The sequence below is a fragment of the Poromitra crassiceps genome (genome assembly GCF_964638095.1).
Source record: "Poromitra crassiceps genome assembly, chromosome: 28".
Lineage (NCBI taxonomy): Eukaryota > Metazoa > Chordata > Actinopteri > Beryciformes > Melamphaidae > Poromitra > Poromitra crassiceps.
In genome coordinates, this window is record NC_139651.1 from 10,229,000 (window position 1) to 10,252,453 (window position 23,454).

At 44.5% G+C, this 23,454-nt stretch overlaps 1 protein-coding gene across 1 annotated transcript in view; it reads right to left on the reverse strand.

Moving 5' to 3' along the window:
- Nucleotides 1-23,454, reverse strand: part of thsd4 (thrombospondin type 1 domain containing 4) — a gene marked incomplete at both ends in the record, with an annotated part of 69,450 nt that overhangs the window by 8,598 nt on the left and 37,398 nt on the right. The window contains 3 exons of the mRNA XM_083662468.1: nucleotides 3,541-3,637; nucleotides 4,069-4,244; nucleotides 7,859-8,063. Of these exons, the coding sequence (XP_083518594.1) occupies nucleotides 3,541-3,637; nucleotides 4,069-4,244; nucleotides 7,859-8,063 (478 nt within the window). The remainder of the gene's footprint in view (nucleotides 1-3,540; nucleotides 3,638-4,068; nucleotides 4,245-7,858; nucleotides 8,064-23,454) is intronic.

Below are 23,454 nucleotides of genomic sequence, written 5' to 3' on the forward strand. Positions count from 1 at the left end.
TATGCTGTGTCAGGAATATGTTCTCTACAGCATGAACACAGGAGGTTATGCTGTGTCAGGAATATGTTCCCTACAGCATGAACACAGGAGGTTATGCTGTGTCAGGAATATGTTCCCTACAGCATGAACACAGGAGGTTATGCTGTGTCAGGAATATGTTCTCTACAGCATGAACACAGGAGGTTATGCTGTGTCAGGAATATGTTCCCTACAGCATGAACACAGGAGGTTATGCTGTGTCAGGAATATGTTCCCTACAGCATGAACACAGGAGGTTATGCTGTGTCAGGAATATGTTCCCTACGACACAAACACAGGAGGTTATGCTGTGTCAGGAATATGTTCCCTACAGCATGAACACAGGAGGTTATGCTGTGTCAGGAATATGTTCCCTACGACACAAACACAGGAGGTTATGTTGTGTCAGGAATATGTTCTCTACAGCATGAACACAGGAGGTTATGCTGTGTCAGGAATATGTTCCCTACAGCATGAACACAGGAGGTTATGCTGTGTCAGGAATATGTTCCCTACGACACAAACACAGGAGGTTATGCTGTGTCAGGAATATGTTCTCTACAGCATGAACACAGGAGGTTATGCTGTGTCAGGAATATGTTCTCTACAGCATGAACACAGGAGGTTATGCTGTGTCAGGAATATGTTCCCTACAGCATGAACACAGGAGGTTATGCTGTGTCAGGAATATGTTCCCTACGACACAAACACAGGAGGTTATGCTGTGTCAGGAATATGTTCTCTACAGCATGAACACAGGAGGTTATGCTGTGTCAGGAATATGTTCCCTACAGCATGAACACAGGAGGTTATGCTGTGTCAGGAATATGTTCCCTACAGCATGAACACAGGAGGTTATGCTGTGTCAGGAATATGTTCCCTACGACACAAACACAGGAGGTTATGCTGTGTCAGGAATATGTTCTCTACAGCATGAACACAGGAGGTTATGCTGTGTCAGGAATATGTTCTCTACAGCATGAACACAGGAGGTTATGCTGTGTCAGGAATATGTTCCCTACGACACAAACACAGGAGGTTATGCTGTGTCAGGAATATGTTCTCTACAGCATGAACACAGGAGGTTATGCTGTGTCAGGAATATGTTCCCTACAGCATGAACACAGGAGGTTATGCTGTGTCAGGAATATGTTCTCTACAGCATGAACACAGGAGGTTATGCTGTGTCAGGAATATGTTCCCTACAGCATGAACACAGGAGGTTATGCTGTGTCAGGAATATGTTCCCTACAGCATGAACACAGGAGGTTATGCTGTGTCAGGAATATGTTCTCTACAGCATGAACACAGGAGGTTATGTTGTGTCAGGAATATGTTCCCTACAGCATGAACACAGGAGGTTATGCTGTGTCAGGAATATGTTCTCTACAGCATGAACACAGGAGGTTATGCTGTGTCAGGAATATGTTCTCTACAGCATGAACACAGGAGGTTATGCTGTGTCAGGAATATGTTCCCTACAGCATGAACACAGGAGGTTATGCTGTGTCAGGAATATGTTCCCTACGACACAAACACAGGAGGTTATGCTGTGTCAGGAATATGTTCTCTACAGCATGAACACAGGAGGTTATGCTGTGTCAGGAATATGTTCTCTACAGCATGAACACAGGAGGTTATGCTGTGTCAGGAATATGTTCTCTACAGCATGAACACAGGAGGTTATGCTGTGTCAGGAATATGTTCCCTACAGCACCAACACAGGAGGTTATGCTGTGTCAGGAATATGTTCCCTACGACACAAACACAGGAGGTTATGCTGTGTCAGGAATATGTTCTCTACAGCATGAACACAGGAGGTTATGCTGTGTCAGGAATATGTTCTCTACAGCATGAACACAGGAGGTTATGCTGTGTCAGGAATATGTTCCCTACAGCATGAACACAGGAGGTTATGTTGTGTCAGGAATATGTTCTCTACAGCATGAACACAGGAGGTTATGCTGTGTCAGGAATATGTTCCCTACGGCATGAACACAGTAGGTTATGCTGTGTCAGGAATATGTTCCCTACAGCACGAACACAGGAGGTTATGCTGTGTCAGGAATATGTTCCCTACAGCACGAACACAGGAGGTTATGCTGTGTCAGGAATATGTTCCCTACAGCACGAACACAGGAGGTTATGCTGTGTCAGGAATATGTTCTCTACAGCATGAACACAGGAGGTTATGCTGTGTCAGGAATATGTTCCCTACGGCATGAACACAGGAGGTTATGCTGTGTCAGGAATATGTTCCCTACGGCACGAACACAGGAGGTTATGCTGTGTCAGGAATATGTTCCCTACAGCATGAACACAGGAGGTTATGCTGTGTCAGGAATATGTTCCCTACAGCATGAACACAGGAGGTTATGCTGTGTCAGGAATATGTTCCCTACAGCACGAACACAGGAGGTTATGCTGTGTCAGGAATATGTTCCCTACAGCATGAACACAGGAGGTTATGCTGTGTCAGGAATATGTTCCCTACAGCATGAACACAGGAGGTTATGCTGTGTCAGGAATATGTTCCCTACAGCATGAACACAGGAGGTTATGCTGTGTCAGGAATATGTTCCCTACAGCATGAACACAGGAGGTTATGCTGTGTCAGGAATATGTTCCCTACAGCATGAACACAGGAGGTTATGCTGTGTCAGGAATATGTTCCCTACAGCATGAACACAGGAGGTTATGCTGTGTCAGGAATATGTTCCCTACAGCATGAACACAGGAGGTTATGCTGTGTCAGGAATATGTTCCCTACAGCATGAACACAGGAGGTTATGCTGTGTCAGGAATATGTTCTCTACAGCACGAACACAGGAGGTTATGTTGTGTCAGGAATATGGGTGGAAGAATGACTGGACAAAATGTGCCAAATAGATAGATGGAAAATAGACAAATGACACAGATAGAAAAAGTTTGGACTATACTGTAGATGAGTGGATGGATGGCTAATTGAATGGAGAGATGGATTAATGGATGGATGGATGGATCATATTAATAATAATCATCATCATCATCATCATCAAAACTTAGATTCATCTAGTCTAGCACCTTTCAAGAAACCCAAGGACGCTTTACAGCGTGAGGCAAACACGAACAAATAAGACAAGAACAGAGAAAAATAATAGCAATGATTGACGGGGGTGAGAGAGTTGACTAGAGGAGCAAAGGCCTTGTTGGACAGGTGGGTTTTTAGGCTCTGGTCCAAAGGTTTGCAGTCTGATGTGGGGGTGGAGAGCAGCCCCCGTGTCCCAGGTTCCGGGACGGAGTACAGGGGTGGAGGAGGTCAGATACAGTAGGTACTGGCCTGGGGGGTATAGGCATGGAGGGATTTGTAGGTGAGGAGGAGGATTTTGTAGGTGTGGGATTTGACCGGGAGCCACTGGAGGTGGATGAGGGTGTGGGTGATGTACTGCCAGGGATGGATGGATGGATGGATGGATGGAACCAGACAGAAAGATGGAAGGAAAGGCTGAACAGAGGGCACCATGGACAGTGGGTCAGACTCACCATCTGGTCTGTGGTTTGGGTGCTGAGGGCTGACTGGATTGTCCGAGGGGAGAATGTACTCGTAGTGAACACCAGGGTTAGGCTGCTGGTAGATCATCTGAGAGCAAAAACACCAGATTCAGCCAACAACCCTCAAACAAATGTAGTCCCCTTTAAAGGAACGGTTCACCCAAAAACTGTCGTCGTCGTCGTTGTTGTCGTCATCATCTACTCCCCCTCAAGTCAGTTGAAACACAGTTGAAAGTTTGTCCATACAGGGAGGTTGCCAGCACAATTAACTCAAGAGAGAAGCAGTCACCATTGGCTTCTGTTGTACTGTACTTGTACTGTACTTCACCTGTGTTTCAACTGGCATGGAGGTGAGTAGATCAATAGAACTTTCATTTTGGGGTGAACTGTTCCTTTAGGGTTCAGAAAACCATGTCTTCAAACCCTATTTTGTCAGGTCAAACTATTTTTGGTAACAAGCTTTGTATGGTGAATGAGCTACTGTAGCTATCTGTAGGTTCAAGCTGATTAGTTCCTCACATAAACATCCAGGATCTCATTGGTGGGCCCCTCGGCAAGGAAGGACTCCCCCGCTGTGCTACTGATCTCATTGGGTCGGCGGTAGGTGAACATGGTTCCCCCGCCCTCGTACTTCCCCGGCCGATCGATGGCCCAGTTCCCGTTGATGATGGATCGCCCCGATCGGCTACGGAGAGCTGGAGGAGACAGACAGAACGCAGAACCGCACGATCACTAACTGACAGCATGAGCTCAGACGGACAGGAAACCACTAGCTACAATTTCTTCTGCGTAATTGTTGTTTAACGTAAAAAACCGTTAAGGCGTAATGAGAAATGTAGATTAAAAAAGAAACAAACTGAAAAAGTCTGAAGCTGTGTTTCCTCTACGTTAGAACGTAATTATAGCTAACTGGATAAATGTTCTCACGTGGAGTTTCAAAGTAATGTCTTTTCGAAACGTGACAATGTGTTTGTGCTGGCAAATCTTGCACATAAATCCTGTAAGGAAATCTCTCGAGATGTTTTCTGCTGATTCTGTGGATTAAGCAGGACAAGAGGCCATTAGAAAAGCATTAGAGGTGTAATGTTAGACAGGCTTGAAGGAGAGTGTTTGGACAACTAGAAACACATTAGATGCTACAGCAGAGAACAGAGGCCTATTGAAGATGGAGGCCGTGGTGAGGATACTGTGAGTGGCTGTTGCTCCTGACTGTTCATCTCCTCTTTGCTGTTTACATTTGAAGGATTTCATTCCAAAAAGCGATAAATCCATTTTTGGAAAAATGTTGCCACCTGGAATTTGTCAGTCTTTATTTTAAACACACACAGACGATTCTGTGCGAGCAAAAGGTTTCGAGATGACTAACGTTACATTTAACACAAACACATAACGAGCCTGATTTTCATGCCAACAAGCATTTTGTATAGAGAGCCAAAGCGCAACGTCACTTCCTGCTTCAGCACTGTACCAGAGATTTTCATCCGTCATTTATTTTCCCATAGACATTTCGTAAAATGCTTATAAAAAGAGTTTTACTGGTTCAAACCAAACGGTTCAGATATATTTAGAAACAGGAGAGATCGCATAACATTTCACTCGGACCAAAACGTTTAAAAAAAATGCGTGTTTAAAGAAAATATATATATATTTTTTAGTTTTGGTCCGAGTGAAATGTTCTATGGTCTCTCCCGATTCTAAATATAGCGGAGCCGTTTGGTTTGACCAGGTAAAACTATTTTTACGAAATGTCTATGGGAAAATAAATGGCAGATGAAAATCTCTGGTACAGTGCTGAAGCAGGAAGTGATGTTCACTTTGCATCTCTATGAGCAGACATCGCCCCCACCATTTTATTTATCCCAAGGATGCTGCCTTGATTCACAGCTCCTCAAAAAGCAACTTGACTCACCGGGTGAAAGGAGCCACTGTCTATGCGTACATTTTTGCTTACTCACTGGGGAAGTATTGTCCGTAATGGGGGTAACTGTGTGTGTGCGCGTGCACGCGCGCGCGTGTGTGTGTGTGTGTGTGTGTGTGTGTGTGTGTGTGTGCGCATGCGCGCGTGTGTGTATGAACAGTCAGGTCAAATTAAAGAAAACACAGCATACTTGGCAACAAAATAGTTTGGACTTGAAAGGTATAAGAGAGAGAGAGGCCTCCCTCCATCTTTAGTGTTCCTCGTTTTTTTAGGGAGTGGTGGAATTCCTCACCTTAATTAAAAAGGATGGTAAGGCCGGGGGGGGGGAGGGGAGGAGGGGCTTGTTTATACACTCTCCCTGAGGGGAGCGGCCGGCTGGGGGGAACTCAGGGCCATTCGCTCCGTCTCCCGAACCCACTGCTGAGCTGTGGCATGGCTCTCATTAAAACAATGTCTGACATTCCAAACAGTCACTTCTGAAAATAACCCACTACTGTGTCCTACTGGTTTAACCCACTACTGTGTCCTACTGGTTTAACCCATTACTGTGTCCTACTGGTTTAACCCACTACTGTGTGTCCTACTCGTTTAACCCATTACTGTGTCCTACTGGTTTAACCCACTACTGTGTCCTACTGGTTTAACCCATTACTGTGTCCTACTGGTTTAACCCACTACTGTGTCCTACTGGTTTAACCCACTACTGTGTCCTACTCGTTTAAAGGAACAGCTCACCCTAAAATCCAAAATACATATATTCCCTCTCACCTGTAGTGCTATTTATCCATCTATATCGTTTTGTGTTAGTTGCCTGAGTTTTGGAGATATCGGCCGCAGACTTTCTGCCTTCTCTCCAATACAATTGAACTGGATGGCACTCGGCTTGTGGTGCTCAAAATGCCAAAGAAATACATTTGATAAACTCAACAGCAATGTCTCTTTCCAGAAAGCATGACCCCATTACTCAAGATAATCCACAGACCTTGTTATGAGCAGTTTCATGGAGGAACTATTTTCTTTTGACTGAACTACACCCGCTAGCTGCTAGCTAGTTCCTACATGAGACTGCAAAAGAAAATAGTTCCTACATGAAACTGCTCACAACAAAGTCTGTGTATTATATTAAGTAACTGGGTCATGATTTCTGGAAAGAGACAATGCTGTTGAGTTTTTCAAATTCATTTTGTTGGTCCTTCGAGCGCTACAAGCCGAGTGCCATCCAGTCCCATTGTATTCAAGAGAAGGCAGACATCTCTGCGGCCGATATCTCTAAAACTCAGGCAACTAACACAAAACAATATAGATGGATAAATCGCAATACAGGTGGGAGGAAAAATATGTATTTTGGATTTTAGGGTGAGCTGTCCCTTTAACCTAACCTGACTCCGCCAGATGGGGCGGTATTGAGTTCACAAGTTCACAATAGTAGATTGTGAAACAAATGTGAAGCAAACCCATCCACCTGGCAGCGTCAGGTTACCTTTAACCCACTACTGTGTTGTACTCTGAAAAGACACCAATTATCTGTGTAGTGCGTTTTACTGAGGGGCTCCAATAAAATAATTATAATAATATACACTTTGGAGAAATCCGGAAAAGCGGCCGCCCCACTCGTTCATCTGCCTTTTAATTAGACAAATTCAATCAATTTTACAAGCAGCTGCGTCCTGCTGCTGCGGCCGGGCTTACAGCTGGAACTCGGGGAATAAACGCATCACATGCAGAAGAAAACACACACAAAAAGGCTGCCCCCCCCCCCCCATCAGACATTTGATAAATTTCTCATCTAATCATCTCTTCCCGGATTTTAAATTTGAACTTTTCTTTCTTGATGTGGTAAACGTACGGTAATCTGAAACATAATACAGTACAGCATGTGGTGCAAGGAGACCCCGAACTCGAACGTCCCGCATGTGTTTCTGGGACGGAGATGTAGGAAGAGCTGTGGGGAATCTGGCAGGCAGAAAGTGATAACTGTAAGCCTGGAAGGAAATTGAAAACCCTCTAATAGTAACTGGGAGGCAGCTGGAAAATTGATAGTGACAAGATGAAAGTATTCCAAACACAAAACACTGAATGGTTTCAGACCCATTTGATTTCATATTAAAATATCTTCAAAGGGCCAATACGTTATACAAGTATCAAATCCTCAATTTTCTATATTATTACTGCACATGGCTACTTTTTCATCAATTAATACAAGCAGTCAGATAAATATCAAGTCCATTTTTGACTTAGAAAGTGCTTTAAAATCTGAATGTCAACAGAAATCTAAACATAAACGATTCAACGATTCATCTGTCAACGATTCGATTCGATTCGATTCACATGTCCGCATCGCGATGCATCGATTAAATGATAAATTTTGACACCCCTACTAGTTGCTCTCACCCAGGTAGTTCCTGCTCTTCACCATCTCCGTGACGTTGATCTTGGTGGCTCCCTCGGGGATCTCCACTATCTTGTGGTAGCCGACCTTGGACAGGCTGTGCTGAAACAGTCCAGAGAACAGCTGGCAGGCGCTGTTGTCGCCGCCACACACGCCGCACTTGTCCACGACCTTGCCTGATCCGAGGTACTCATCGCAGCCGAGAGTCTGTCAGAGGAGGAGAGCAGAGGATGGAGCTTTGTGACAAGCAGCAGGACACAGCACAGCTGGAGGCGGAGTGTGGAAGTGTGTGCTTGAGGTGTTATAGAGAGGCAAAGTGACCGCCTACTTCCTGCTTCAGCACTGTACCAGAGATTTTCATCCGCCATTTATTTTCATGCAGACGTTTCGTAAAATGCTTATAAAAATAGTTTTACTTCGTCAAACCAAACGGTTCAGATATATTTAGAAACAGGAGAGACCACATAACATTTCACTCAGACCAAAACATTTAAAAAAAGATGCGGATTTAAAGAAAATATTTTTTCAATGTTTTTTAAAGCAGCTACAAGCAACTTTTTCGATTGTTATTAAACAAAGTATAATTACAATATTGATGCATCACATCTTACCTATAATAGTAGCTGAGACCAAAGCCGTGTGGATCAGAGATTGCTCCCTTAGATGATTATTAAAGGAACACTCCGCCCATTTTCAACCAGCTTTGTATCATTAGAACATCAGTAGTATATCAGAAAACTGTAAACGGTTTTGAAGTCTGTCATTTAATTTGACAGTTATTGAGTGTTAAAGTGTGGACCAGTGACATCACTGGTCCACACTAACTCAAATTAATAACTCATTAACTTAAATCAACTCTCAATAACTGTCAAACTAGATGAATGATGAATAGTTTGACAGTTATTGAGAGTTGATTTGAGCTAATGAGTTATTAATTTGAGTGAAATGTTCTATGGTCTCTCCAGATTCTAAATATAGCTGAACCGTTTGGTTTGATGAAGTAAAACAATTTTTATAAGCATTTTACGAAATGTCTATGGGAAAATAAATGGCGGATAAAAATCTCTGGTACAGTGCTGAAGCAGGAAGTAGGCGGTCACTTTGCCTCTCTATGGCCTTTAGCCATAAAAGTGTGAGACTTATTAGATCTGTGCAAGTGGATGGAATATATTAGGGACCATATCAGCTTTCAGCTCAGTGTCATCCAGCTACCAAAAGTGACCAGGTTGGACGTGTCGCATTCTCGGATGCTTTTCTGCTCACCACAGTTAGTAAAGAGTGGCTTATCTGAGTTACGGTCCGGTGGACTCCTCTGACCTCTCTAATCAAGAAGGCGTTTCCTTCCGCAACTGCTGCTCACTGGCTGTTTGTTTTTTTGGTATCAACTCTAGAGACTGTTGTGCGTGAAAATCCCAGGAGATCGGCAGTTTCAGAATTACATGTACTCAAACCAGCCCATCTGGCAACCATGCCACGGTCAAACCAGCCCATCTGGCACCATGCCATGGTCAAAGTCACTGACATCACCCCCCCCCCCCACACACACACACACACATTCTGAATCTTGATGTGAACTGAAGCTGCTGACCCGTATCTGCATGATCTTATGCATTGCACTGCCGCCACGTGATTGGCTGATTGGACAATTTGCACGAATAAGCAGGTGTACAGGTGTTCCTCCTAAAGGGCTCGGTGAGTGTATATTTGTCAAGCGAAGCCGTGTCTCACTCGCTAATTGAACTCCATGGCCTGCAGATCATTAACTTACAATAATACAATAACCAATTAGCAGGGAGCGTGTGACTTGGCGGGAAGGCGTACACTCTTGGCATGAACAGATCCCAGATTTCCCCCAGATAATTCTCCAAGGTGTGAGTTTTCTTTGTCACACTGGCAGTAGTCATAAATTACAGGAAACCTGGACACGGTCATTATGGAACAGTCCAATCAGCAGTCCATAAATTAAGTCAAACCAGCCGTAAAAACATCGTGCTGTGCAAATAGGCGGTGTCGAGGCAGAACCGGTCCCGCCGGGCTACTGTACAATTCAGCCCCACCTGGCCAAGGCTATTGCAATGACAGAGCTACATCCCCCAATGGACCCACCTAGCCAATGAGGCAACCGTACAGAGTGGGGCATCATGGGGGAAATGATTCAGAGTGACACAAAGCACATCTGTGATTGGACGGCGGCCAATCTCCGGTGCTTTCCGGTCCGTTTGCGGCGCTCTCTCTCCCGTGGAGACGCGAGCACCTGAAGGCAGCGCACGATGTGAATCTCTCTCCCGATCCCAGCTGAGGCATTATATACCCCGCGCTGCTGTCTTATAACGCAAACATCTTTTCCTCTGAGTTAATGTGCGCACGGAGTTTTCCCAAAGGTCCATAAAAACGTGTTAATTCAACACACAGCAGCTCCTTTTACAGAGTCGCCTGACGTGCGGCTACCGAGCTTTACGTGCGGTTCAGAGGTGCCAAACATAACTCTCAAGATAAATTACATCAACAAACGTGTAAAGAAGTGTAGACAGTCATAAAAACGGGTTTTGCTGCGAGATTGCGGTTATTTCCATGGACTTAGTTGTACTGGGGGCAGCAGTAAGTCAGCTGCGGGCCCGGGGGAACGAGGAACGGGGAGGCGGGGGGAGAGAGAGAGAGGGGGGGGGGGGGGTAAAGGGAGAGATGGAGACATTAAGAGAGGAAGAGAGAGGGATAAAGACATGGGGAGTTGAAGAGCTGGAAAGATGGAGAGATGGGAAGGAGGAAGAGAGAGAGGGGGATAGCAGGGGCGCTGCAGAGGAAGCAGCACGGCAATAAAGGAAGAGATAGAGTCATAGAGGGAGAGAGGGAGAGAGTAAAAGAGGAAAGAGGGAGAGTGTTGGACTGAGGGTTGGAGCCCTCAGTCACCCCCACAGCAGCTCACTCTGCACTGGGGCCAGAACACGGCCTGGGCCAAAGCAAACACCCAGCGCCTCCTTCTACACAGGAAATAAGCGATCAGAGCGAGGAACAGCAAACTAAGTGCTGCTGCGAGAGAGAAAAAAAATCAAGAAATAAATAAACGGAGAAAATGCTTCTGTGGCTACAGTGAAGCGTGAGGCAGGATAGAAGCGTGGATCAAATCCACAGGACATCATACAGGACATCATACAGGACATCCCTACAGGACAGGCACATTCAGGGAGGCGTGGGTCTCTCTTTGAGACGGAGCGAGATGTTCTTCTGTGGCGTCACGATCGATAAGAAGTAGGGATGTTCATCAATTGTCGAAAATCGATAATTGATCGTTAAGGATTGGAATCGATCCCTGTGGAATTTGGATCGATTTTGTTATTATTTAATTATTATTATTATTATTATTTTTTTTTGGACTAGGTTTGGGTGGAATTCGTTCCTCCTCGCCCCACTCCATTGCACAGCCGACTAACGTGAGGTGGAGCTTCATATAGTCTCTAGTTTTTCTGGCTGGGCACGGGCCTTTGTGCCAACAAAACTGTTTTAAACATGGGGAATTCACACCGGCATGCGCCGGGGACAGCAGAGTGTTGGAGAGGAGACACATTGAAATAAAGAGTTCATTGAGGAGAACACGTTGTCTTTCGTATTTTCTGCCATAGACATTCATTTTGTAAAAAATATATATATATATATATATATATATATATATATATATATATATATATATATATATATATATATATATAAGTATTAATATGATCGATAATCGATAATTGATCGTTAATTTTCACCGATTATCGATTATGGAAATTTTTCAAAATGAACATCCCTAATAAGTAGTATCTGTAACAGTACTGAGCTGGTGACAGTAAACACAGAAAATAGGCAGAAAGACGTGCTGCTGCTCGTGGCGGTGGAGGAAAAGCTGTCAGCTCTGTAAATACACAGTGAATCTGTTTCTCGCGTCTCCATTTTCACCATAAATCCCTTTGACCTAAAACAACACCATTATCGCAGCTAGTCAGCGTTTGCCTGAGAAAATAAGAAAATGTTCCCGTCATAAAACAGAGCTTGACATGCCGAGAGGTTATCTATGGCCACCGGGCTGGGAAAATATCTGGATCAAAACAATATGAGTGTAGGAGTCGGGAATAGTCGTTTAATTTATTGACATCAATCCGATTTGTCGATGTATACTGAACAAAAAGTGTTAGTGGCCACTTCTCATATGCCGAGATTACCTGACAGGTTACACAGGTGACATGGGCTGGTTACACGGGCGCCACGGGCTGGTTACACAGGTGCCACGGGCTGGTTACACAGGTGCCACGGGCTGCTTACACAGGTGCCACGGGCTGGTTACACAGGTGCCACGGGCTGGTTACACAGGTGCCACGGGCTGGTTACACAGGTGCCATGGGCTGGTTACACAGGTGCCATGGGCTGGTTAAACAGGTGCCACGGGCTGGTTACACAGGTACCACGGGCTGGTTACACAGGGGCCACGGGCTGGTTACACAGGTGCCATGGGCTGGTTACACAGGTGCCATGGGCTGGTTAAACAGGTGCCACGGGCTGGTTACACAGGTACCACGGGCTGGTTACACAGGGGCCACGGGCTGGTTACACAGGTGCCATGGGCTGGTTACACAGGTGCCATGGGCTGGTTAAACAGGTGCCACGGGCTGGTTACACAGGTGACACGGGCTGGTTACAATAATGCTGCCTTCAAATGGGGTCCTGTTCACCAGAAGAGTCAACATCTTGGCAATGGGGAAGTGCTGCACATTTAAATTTGTTAAATAATTTGAGAAATCAGCCTTTTGTGTGCATAGAAAAAGTCTTACAGTAGATCTTTTATATCAACTTAAAAAATGGCAGCAAAAAAACAAAACTGTGTTGCATTTATATTTTTGTTCAGTATAGTATCCTATGACTGTGGACTAGAGCCTACAGGGGAAAAACACACAGGATTTTCCTTCCTCTGATATGGGAAGAGGTTCCAGCTCCGACAGTGCAGGAAGCATTAGAGGCCTTAAGGGACTACTTGATATCGAGTGATTTGGACAGTTGCACCATTTAAATCCCCCAAACTGTCAAGACAAACTTTGCAGCTTTGCAGCCGTGTGCTGACAAAACAGCCAACATCATAATCCCCAAAACAGTCACATGACCTCCAGGCTGTCCCTGACACACCTGCCCTCCAGGCTGTCCCTGACAAAATGTGACCTTTATTGTGAAGCCATCAAAAGGAGGTGTCGCCGGTGTCAGGACACATGAACACAGCCACGACGTGGTGAGCAGTGTTGGGCAAGTTACTGTCAAAATGTAATATACTACAGATTACTAGTTACTTTCATTTGAAAGTAATAAGTTACTTTACAATATTACTGTCTGTGTAGAGTAACTCGTTACTTATTACACTACTTTTGGATTACTTTCACCAAAATAACTGCAGTAGCAGAATGACATCGCCGCCACTGAATCATCCCGAAAAATAATTTCAACCATCTTGATGTCAGTGTAAACTGCCAAAAATTCTAAATGTTATCCTTTTCCTTTGTTATTGTCATCTATTGGTTAGTTGCATAGAAATACACAATTTGATTAGGAAATGATTGTAGCTTATGTGCTTTGATAAAAAAAAAAAAAAAAAAAAAGTAACTCAATTTGTAACTTGTGTTACTTGACAAAGTAACTGGTATAATATTACTGAAATCCCATTGGTAATAAATTATATTACTGAGTTACTGCTAAAAGTAATATATTACATGTAATATGATACTTTTGTAATGAGTTACCCCCAACACTGTTGGTGAGAGCCTTAGCAACTCCTCCCTGAGGAACTCCAACAGAACTCTGTGGATGACTTCATGAGAAGGAGTTGGGTTTGGGAGTTGAGCTCGAGCTTCTCTTCCTTTCAACGCATCGGCCGTGTTTTAGTCTGGCGTTGGATTATTTGGTTAATTTAGTCGGCGGCGGCCATGGCAATGCTTTCTCCATCTTCTTCTCTCTGTGGGTGGTTTGTGCCATCTGCTGAGGGAAAACACCACCACGTCTTCACTGGGGGACCATGATGGCACTTCTAAAATGTCACTGAAGCAACACTTTCATGTGGAAACGGTTAGATGTGTCAGGATGGTGGAGAGTCCACTCCCAGTCAACTGGGGAACACTGAAAACAACATTCATCTTAAAGTAAATCCTGATGGTATTTCCCCACACAACGCATCTAGCTTAACTTGTCAAATTGCTGAGATCTTAGTAGCAAAGCTGAACTCGCACACATACATATTTGCCAAAGGCAGTTGTCGCTGTGGATTTCTTACTCCCGAAAAAACCCCACCAGACGGGCACAATCAGACACCAAAGTCCCCAGAGATGTTAAAAGTCCTTCAGGAGATGGAACACTGCCAGCACTTTGTCTCTCTTCTCTCTCCATCTCAGCTTTCCAACCGTCTGAAGAAAGAAAATAAACCTTTATAATATGCCTTTATGAATCACTTTAATTGCGATAAATGCACAGGAATTTGCCTTGGTGATATTTGCGGAAAAGGTGCAACAAAATCCATGCATTAAAACTGCTGTGACAACAGTAAGAAGGCACCACCTCAGGTCATTATGTGCCACTGCATCCCTCGGAGAAACCCGATTCTTGTATAGACAATAGCCAAGCGGTGGGTGAGTGGGTGGCAGAGGACGGGATATAGAAGACGTTTGTATCAGCGCTTAACACTATGCACAATGTCTGTCACCAAGTCCCGACAGCATGGGCACAAGCTTTTAACTGCGTGGGGGGGCCTGGTTTGCGGTTCCACACAAGGAATGCAAATATGAATAAAAGTTGAGTGGTGGGAATGACTTCATGCTTAAACTAATAGGAATGTTGGATACAGCGTTACAGTACCTCCATCGCCCGGCTAGAGTCAATTAACGTCAAAATGCGATGGAAAAACAGGGTCTGTTCGCCGCTGGAACTTCTCAAGGCAGAGAAGCGTGTGTGTGGTCAGGTGTAGAGTGTGTTGGTGTGTGTGTGTGTGTGTGTGTGTGTGTGTGTGTGTGTGTGTTCCTAGCATGTGTGCCTATTATGTATATTGTTATATGTGTTTTCTTCTTTTTGTTTCTATTTGACCAACTGTATGTGTCTATTTGATATTTGCCTGTTCAGCACTTTGGTCGACCTCGGTTGTGTAAATGTGCTATATAAATGAACTTGACGTGACTTGACGATCCTCCTGGGAGTTGGATTCGGTGTGCGGCAGGTATTCCAATTTTCCTTGGCTCAGTAGTGAATTTATTAGCTAACTTAACTCGTGATTGAGGTGTTTTGTTTAGCTATATTTATAGCAGGGTCAAGACATAGTCTAATTTATATGCTATGCGAACTTGTGACTTGGTTACGGGATGGTCACTAAAACCACTAGGCCCCCCCTGCCACCCCTAAATTAATATAACTAAATATTTACTCATCACACAAGATTACGTTTTTTCTGAAATCCCCCCCTTTTTCGCCCCAATTTTATGGCAGTTGGCATACCCCCGTGTGGTCGTTGCTCCACTCCCCCTGCCGATCTGGGGAGAATTGTGGACTATGCTTGCTCCGATACATGTGCAGTCGCCAGCTGCTTCTTTTCACCTGACAGCGAGGAGTTTCGTAAGTTACGTAGCGCGTGAGAGGATCATGCTATCCCCCCCAGTTCCCCTCGCTCCGAACAGAGGAGGCACTAGTGCAGCGACCAGGACTCATACCCTTAATCCGGCTTCCCGCCAGCAGACACACGGCTAATTCTCGTGCCTGCGTGGACGCCCGTCCAAGCTGGAGGTAACACGGGGGACTCGAACCTGTGACCCCCTCGTGTTGATAGGCAAGGAATCGACCGCTGCACTACCCGGACGCCCCTCACACACTATAATGAGCCACTACTGACAGAGAGATCAAGACCAAGGCTTATGGCTGACTGACAGCAGCAGATGCTGGACGATGGCTGGACCAGAGCTACAGCACAGTGCATCATCAGCAGCATCTTGTAGGCAGCTGTTTGGGGCAGCCATATACACAGACTACCCACCAGAAAATAAAACCATGCACAGAACATGCACATGGCTCAAGTCCGAACTCGCTCTCTTTCTCTCTGCAAATTTCTAGGGTAGAGACTCTCCGGATTTGCACAAGTAGGAATCACGGATGACATCACTGATGACATCACAATCGTGACAGACACCGCCGCCCGCCCACCACTTAGCCAATTTGAACTAAGAAGATGTGACAATGGGCCTGCTTATTACAAATTTAACACACACACACTGCCGAAATTAACATCTTACATCCTCATAATATATGTAAAACTCACGTCAGTTCCCAGCTCTGACGTTCATTGACAGCGAAAAGCAATTTCTTATAGCCAGTAAATTACTATGTAAATGAAGCCAGTAGTGGTGGTGGGGCGAGAGTGGTTCAACGTTGCCATACTGCAATTATATTGTGGCTTTGGCTGACACCATGTCCACAGCAGCAGCGTGTCCAGGAGCCGGATCTGTCCAGACCGGGACGTCCCATGACGGGATAGGTTCGACTGCAGGCTGATAGGTGCCAAGGCCACGCCAGGCTGGCAGGCACAAAGGGAATTTCAACATCAGCGAAATGTAAGAAGAAGTCAGCTTGAACAACCAAAAGTAATGGAAGAAGTTAAGTCCTCCATGTGTGGATCTACATGTATCCATACTGGCCCAGACTCAAATCTCAGCAGAAAGTCCTCTCCTGTGTGTCTGTGCCGTTTCCTGTTCAGCTCGCCCGACTGAATAAAGACAAACTCTGGAAACAACCTGGTCTAGATAGAGAACGTTTGCAGGACATTAGCACAGCTCCTTGTGAGATATCTTCTGGATTAAAGTGATCTATGCTCCAACTATAAAAGTGCACTTTGAGATGAAAGTAGCGCAGCATTTTAAAACACATTTTTAAGAGCGTAGGGTATACAGGAGTTGTTCGGTGGACAGCGCAGGCACGTCTTCAGCTCTTCAGAGAAGCTGGTGGAGCTCTCTGCTGTTATGGAGACCTGGCCAGCTGTGACACACCAGCTCATCTGGAAATACAATATTTCCATGACTGGACTTCCAGGTCAAGAATGCTGAGGCAACATCATCCCAACCTAGAAGAATTTATAGTGGAGGTGATGTTTCAGTGTGGAAATGACATTACTGAGATCTTGCACAGGCAGATTGACTAGCCAGAGACAGACAGATAGATAGATAGTAGATAGATAGATAGATAGATAGATAGATAGATAGATAGATAGATAGATAGATAGATAGATAGATAGATAGATAGATGGATGGATGAATGGATGTATGAATGGGCAGCTATAGCTCAGGAGGTAGAGCGGGTCGTCCACTAACCGCTTTGGATAAAAGAGGTCGGTGGTTCGATTCCCAGCTCCTCCAGTCTGCATGTCGAAGTGTCCTTGGGCAAGACACTGAACCCCAAATTGCTCCCGTTGGTGTGCCAGCACCCTGCGTGGTAACCCGCCGCCATCGGTGTGTGAATGGGTGAATGTACCTACTGACTGTAAAGCGCTTTGGATAAAAGTGCTATATAAATGCAGGCCATTTACCATTTACCATGGATGGACACACAGACAGACAGCAATACAAGATGTTACGGTTCATCAGCTGGAACAAATTAAACATGCCCTGCTGTAGTTCTCAAAATGCCAGAAAAATCAAACCAAAATCATTTAAAATACCAACAATGCTGCAACAACTGTCGAAGATAGGCAATATCATAGAAAACAAAATGTAAAAGGAATTAAAACAAAATGTAAAAGGAATTAAAAGTCTGGAGAACCAGAATCTGCCTGCCAGACTATTGCACTAGAGTCTGCTAAATATTACAGTTATCACCTGGTGCACACATTTGATTGGTTGATTGATTGATTGATTGTTTGTTTGTTTGTTTGTTTGTTTGTTTGTTTGATTGATTGATTGATTGATCGGTTGATTGATTGATTGATTGATTGGTTGGTTGATTGATAGCCTACATCACATGGTAATTTCAATAGAAGAAACATATTCCTACTGTAAACATTTAGATAGGCAGGAAAAGTGCTTTGTGGTTTTCTCTAGCCTGAGCTGATAAAGTGCACAGTCCACCTTTAGTGAAGTGTACCTCAAGTAGTTCATTATTATATATTATTATACTATAATTTCATTATAGTGAAGCCATTTTACTATAAGGCAGACTTCTCAGCTTATCAAATAAAGGGAATAGAAAACCTGAAATGACTTTCAACCAAATTAATCTTGCCCTTATTTTGAATTCATTCAAACTTAAGCCTTAAGGGAGGTCCTATCCAAAGGGCTACAGTCAGTGTGCCTTTGAGCAGACAGAAGATGAGGAGAAATACTTCCTAAGTACAAACACCATATTCCCTGTGAGTACACGCTCTCTAACCTCTCAACATTATCTCGGATCAAAGCTCGTTTGCTTCTGCCTGTTATCAGATTGACTTGTCGTGGGCCAACAACCACTGTATCTCCCCCGGCCTGTGACTTGGTGTCAGATGGGGAGCAGATCTGGAGTAAATAAATAGTGGGTTGGGCTTATCTATCAGTACAGATTGTGCCACTTAAGTTGTCACAAAAAATCGGCTACAACGATTTTGAGATATACTTTCCTGCGACGGTCTCAACTTCTGCCACTGATTATATGGCTTCCCCACCCTCATATGGCACCAGGAATAGGCCAAAACTAACAGTGTTTCTCCCAGGTTTGGATGAAATGGCGCCATCTGTGGCTTGGCTGCGATCAGTTGTTCCAATACATTAATTTCACCTCATTTTCTCAGCTTCCTCTCGACTGGAATACAGAATAGAGAGGTAGACGTGTTGCCATAATGGGCACGGCAGGTTCACTATAAATAGTACTACTACTATGTAGTAGGAATAGTAGTAGTACTAGGAAGAAGAGGAGGGTTAAAGAGTAGTGGTAGTAGTCACATCTGTAGCAGCTGTGGCACGAGTGCTGATCGCAAAGTCAATTACACCAACTCAGGGAAAGGTCCTAGTACATGTACTGCGAATGTACTTGGTGGTGAAAGTGACTTCAAATCTGATTAGCGTACTGTAAACTGGTGAAGATGACCCTACCAGTGGTGAAGATGACCCTACCATTGGTGAGAAGATGACCCTACCAGTGGTGAGAAGATGACCCTACCAGTGGTGAAGATGACCCTACCAGTGGTGAAGATGAGCCTACCAGTGGTGAAGATGAGCCTACCAGTGGTGAAGATGAGCCTACCAGTGGTGAAGATGAGCCTACCAGTGGTGAAGATGAGCCTACCAGTGGTGAGAAGATGACCCTACCAGTGGTGAAGATGACCCTACCATTGGTGAGAAGATGACCCTACCAGTGGTGAGAAGATGACCCTACCAGTGGTGAAGATGACCCTACCAGTGGTGAAGATGAGCCTACCAGTGGTGAAGATGAGCCTACCAGTGGTGAAGATGAGCCTACCAGTGGTGAGAAGATGACCCTACCAGTGGTGAAGATGACCCTACCATTGGTGAGAAGATGACCCTACCAGTGGTGAAGATGACCCTACCAGTGGTGAAAAGATGACCCCTACCAGTGGTGAAGATGACCCTACCAGTGGTGAAGATGACCCTATCAGTGGTGAAGATGACCCTACCAGTGGTGAAGATGACCCTATCAGTGGTGAAGATGACCCTATCAGTGGTGAGAAGATGACCCTATCAGCGGTGAAGATGAGAGTGGTGAAGATGAGCCTTTTAGTGTTTACCAGTAAAAGGAGGATCCAATAAGATTCAAGAAGACAATTAAGAGACTCAGTGAGAGAAGCTATTCCAGCTAGCTGATCCAGCTAATCCACAGCAACACGCCTGTTCAACAGACATCAGAATGCAGCGTGTGTGTGTGTGTGTGTGTGTGTGTGTGTGTGTGTGTGTGTGTGTGTGTGTGTGTGCGTGTGTGTGTGTGTGTGTCTCTGTCTGTCTCAGTGTATTTGTGTGTGTGTGTGTGTGTGTGTGTGTGTGTGTGTATGTGTGTGTGTGTAAGTGCACATAAAGTTGCCTAAATGTCTGCCTGTCTGCCTGTGTGTCTGTGTTTGTGTGTGTAAGAGTGTGCACACCTGTTTGCAAGATGTGTGTGTGTGTGTGTGTGTGTGTGTGTGTGTGTGTGTGTGTGTGTGTGTGTGTGTGTGTGTGTGTGTGTATGCATGTGTGTAGTATACTGTACATGCCTTTGTTGCAAGGTTGCGTGTATGTGTCTCTGTGCATGCGGTGTGTCTGTATATGCGTGCGCGCGAGTGTGTGTGCATGTGTGCACGTGTGTGTGTGCATGTGTGCACGGGTGTGTGTGTGTGTGTGTGTGTGTGTGTGTGTTCACATCATAGTGTATGGTCTGCTGAGCCACGCCCTCCAGTCCATGTGAAGGGTATGTTGTGGTTGCCACGGCGACCCAGCATCTGCCTCCCACATGCTGGGATGCTGTGGAGGATCCTTAAAGCGGTTTTGATCCCAACTGGTTTTAATGAGCGGCAGCGAGCGACACTGCCTTCACCACAGCCAGGCCAGCAGCACTCAAAACACATCTGTATCTGTGGCACCAAGTCTGCTGTCAAGTTCAAAATGTGACATTCTCACTAATAAACTGACTGACTGAACCTCTTAGTGCAGCGGCTCCAACCGTGACGTCTGGGGGACCACCAGGGCTCCTGGAGCGGCTTCAAGGGGGTCCCCTAGTAAACGGATGAATTGTTCAACTTGAGCAGTATTTCATTTACAAGAATGGAACACAATGAGATAAATCATATTATATATTTTGGTCATGGTTTCTCTCTACCTACATTCTGGACAAAATCATATCGAACAATAGCAAATATTCGCAGATTTGGGTGAGGAGAGACAGAATGTCATCAAATGGGGATCTGTGGCTCTAATATGATATGGAAAAAGGCTGAGAACCACAGGACTGTCTGCTTTCCCCGATGGCCTGCTTTTTGAAACTATGTGAAATATATACACTGAATGTCAAACAGATTAGGGACACTGATTCTTTTCATGACGTACATTGACGAGGTGAATCCACGTAGAAGCCATTATTATCCCTTATTGATTTTCCCCTTTTTCCTTCAATATAATCCAAATCTGAAAGGAGGATCGATAAAGAGACGCAGATTAGGATTAAAGCTAGAGACAGATTTCTAAGCTTCCACACAACTGGCACGATGTGGATTGTGCAACTCAATATCAGGATGATGTCCCTAATTATTTGTAGCCTACATTCAGACTCATATCTATATCATTTGCACTTTTCAGTTCCACTTACTGTACATTACCGTACTCCCATTTTCCATACCTTGCAGTACTGAAATGCGATCAGGAATTTAAACCACTTTTTTTTGTCTGTAATGCTTATATCGTGGAGGAAAAATTGGCATGGACTTACTGAAGATTTCACTGACTGTAAAACAATCCGATACGACAGTTTGCTCTAAAACTCCAAAGCAAGTGTACTTGACCAACTGTTTATTTGAACAAAAATACATATTCAAATGGACCATCACACGTATAAAACATAATGTTTGTTCAGTGGATATTTAAAATGTCCTTACCCAACAATAAGAATACATTTTTAGTGTGGGTGGCCCCAGAGGGAATTGAACCACTAACCCAGGCAGCGTTATGCATATATAAGAAAGACGTGATTTCCACTAGCTCAGGTCTAGCAGACCTACTCAATTTGTTATTTTCCTTTCTGATTTCACTTCTGGAACTGGCATCATCATGGGCTAGAAGGCTAACCATAGCTTGTCACCACAGAACAGAAACACAAGTTTCTGGTGGTTTTGGAATAGAAGGAACCCAGCTTTACTCTCCTCCAACATAGCGTTTTCCCTGAAATCCATAACAGTATCTGTCAAACCAAAGTGGGTCTACAGAACAAGCTGGGATGACTTAACTAGGAAGAGATGATCAGGGCAGGAAATGAGACTTTTCCACCAACAGTGGGGTTGGTGGTTCCACGAATTTACGAGCACAATTTCCACCAGCAGCACCACTGCACAGAAACAAGCCGAAAGAAAACTAGAACAATGTTTTGTTACCTTCCAAAGTGTTTGGTCGCATAAAACAACCCAGCAAACATTTCCTCGACCTGGTTAAGCTGCGCGCTTCGTAATCAGAAGGTCTGTGGCTTGAACGCGGCTGGAGGTTTTAGTTGCACGTCACCATATCTCTCTCTCTCAGTCAGGACCAACATGAATTAGACCTCTGATAGACATCAGAATGTTTATTGGGGACGATAACGCAGAGAATAGTACAGTCGTTTTTTTAAAAGTACAATTTATTTTGGTTGTGATTCTTTTTAGTAGGACAAAACCCTTGATATCTAGGCTATAGACCCTTTTCACGGGGGCCATTTTGTGTCAAAAAGGCAGGGTAAACCAGGGGTAAACACAGGTGCATGCAAAACACTAACGAGGGTTTCCAAATTCCAATCATGGAAGTTAGAAAACCCTCATTAGTGTTTTGCTTGCACCTGTGTTTACCCTGCCTTTTCGACACAAAATGGGCCCCCGTGAAAAGGGTCTATTCTACAAGTTGCGACGGTGGGTTTTTGCAGCAGAGAGACAGAGGCATGAGTGGAGAGACCCTCTTGATCCCCGACAGTAAAGAGAGGCCTCATCCGCCCCACAGACTGCTCTCACAGCCCGCGGGGGGCCGAGGGCACAGACAGCATCTCCATAAAAGCCCGCTGCTTGTAAAGAACTCGGAAATAGCACCGAGCGTGTTGATTCTACAGCCATTAAAACGCATAGGGTTTCTCACCGACGTCACCATTCTGATTCGGATGCACTGTTCTGGGAACAGAATGGCGTGCGTTGGTAGAGGCATGGCATTAACACCACTAGGATTAAGGGCTTCTTCATTCCCACCGGGGATGCCCACACTAAAAAGTAGGGGTGGGGGAAAAAATCGATACACCATAGTATCGCGATATTTTGCCTGACGATATTGTATCGATATTACAATTTTTTTTTTTTTTTTTTTTTTTTGCAGGCCATGCCATGCCACCGGGCTGCTATAAACTTTCGTTCCAAGGCCAGCAGTAAACAAACGGTAGCATATTTTCATTTTGTTTTAACAGTAACAGTTTTGTCATAACAGTAATTTACAAATTCCCCAGTTACTGAATGGGCTGCACAAATGTTTTGTGCAAGTGAAGTGAAGTTGCATTGTTCAAAAACTACCTAAGTACAGTAGTCCACACACACATCCAGTTAAGGTGGACTGTAAGTAGACTGTAACAAACAGTTCAGTTTGTCAGGTGCATGCAACTATGACATGACTTTATGAAAGTTGTTGGTCTGTCTACTTGACAATGTTGCTGCAATAAAATGGTTGAAGTCAGATGTACAGACTGGAAAATTGTTCTTATATAAACCAGATGTTGACAAAGTTTTCCTTTGGGGACATCATTTGCAGTTACAAAAGTAAGAAATCGCAATATATCGAAATATCGCAATATTCAACATATCGCAATATCGGCGATATCGCAATATCGCAATACTATCGTATCGTGACTCAAGTATCGTTTTAGTATCGTATCGTGGGCATCTGGT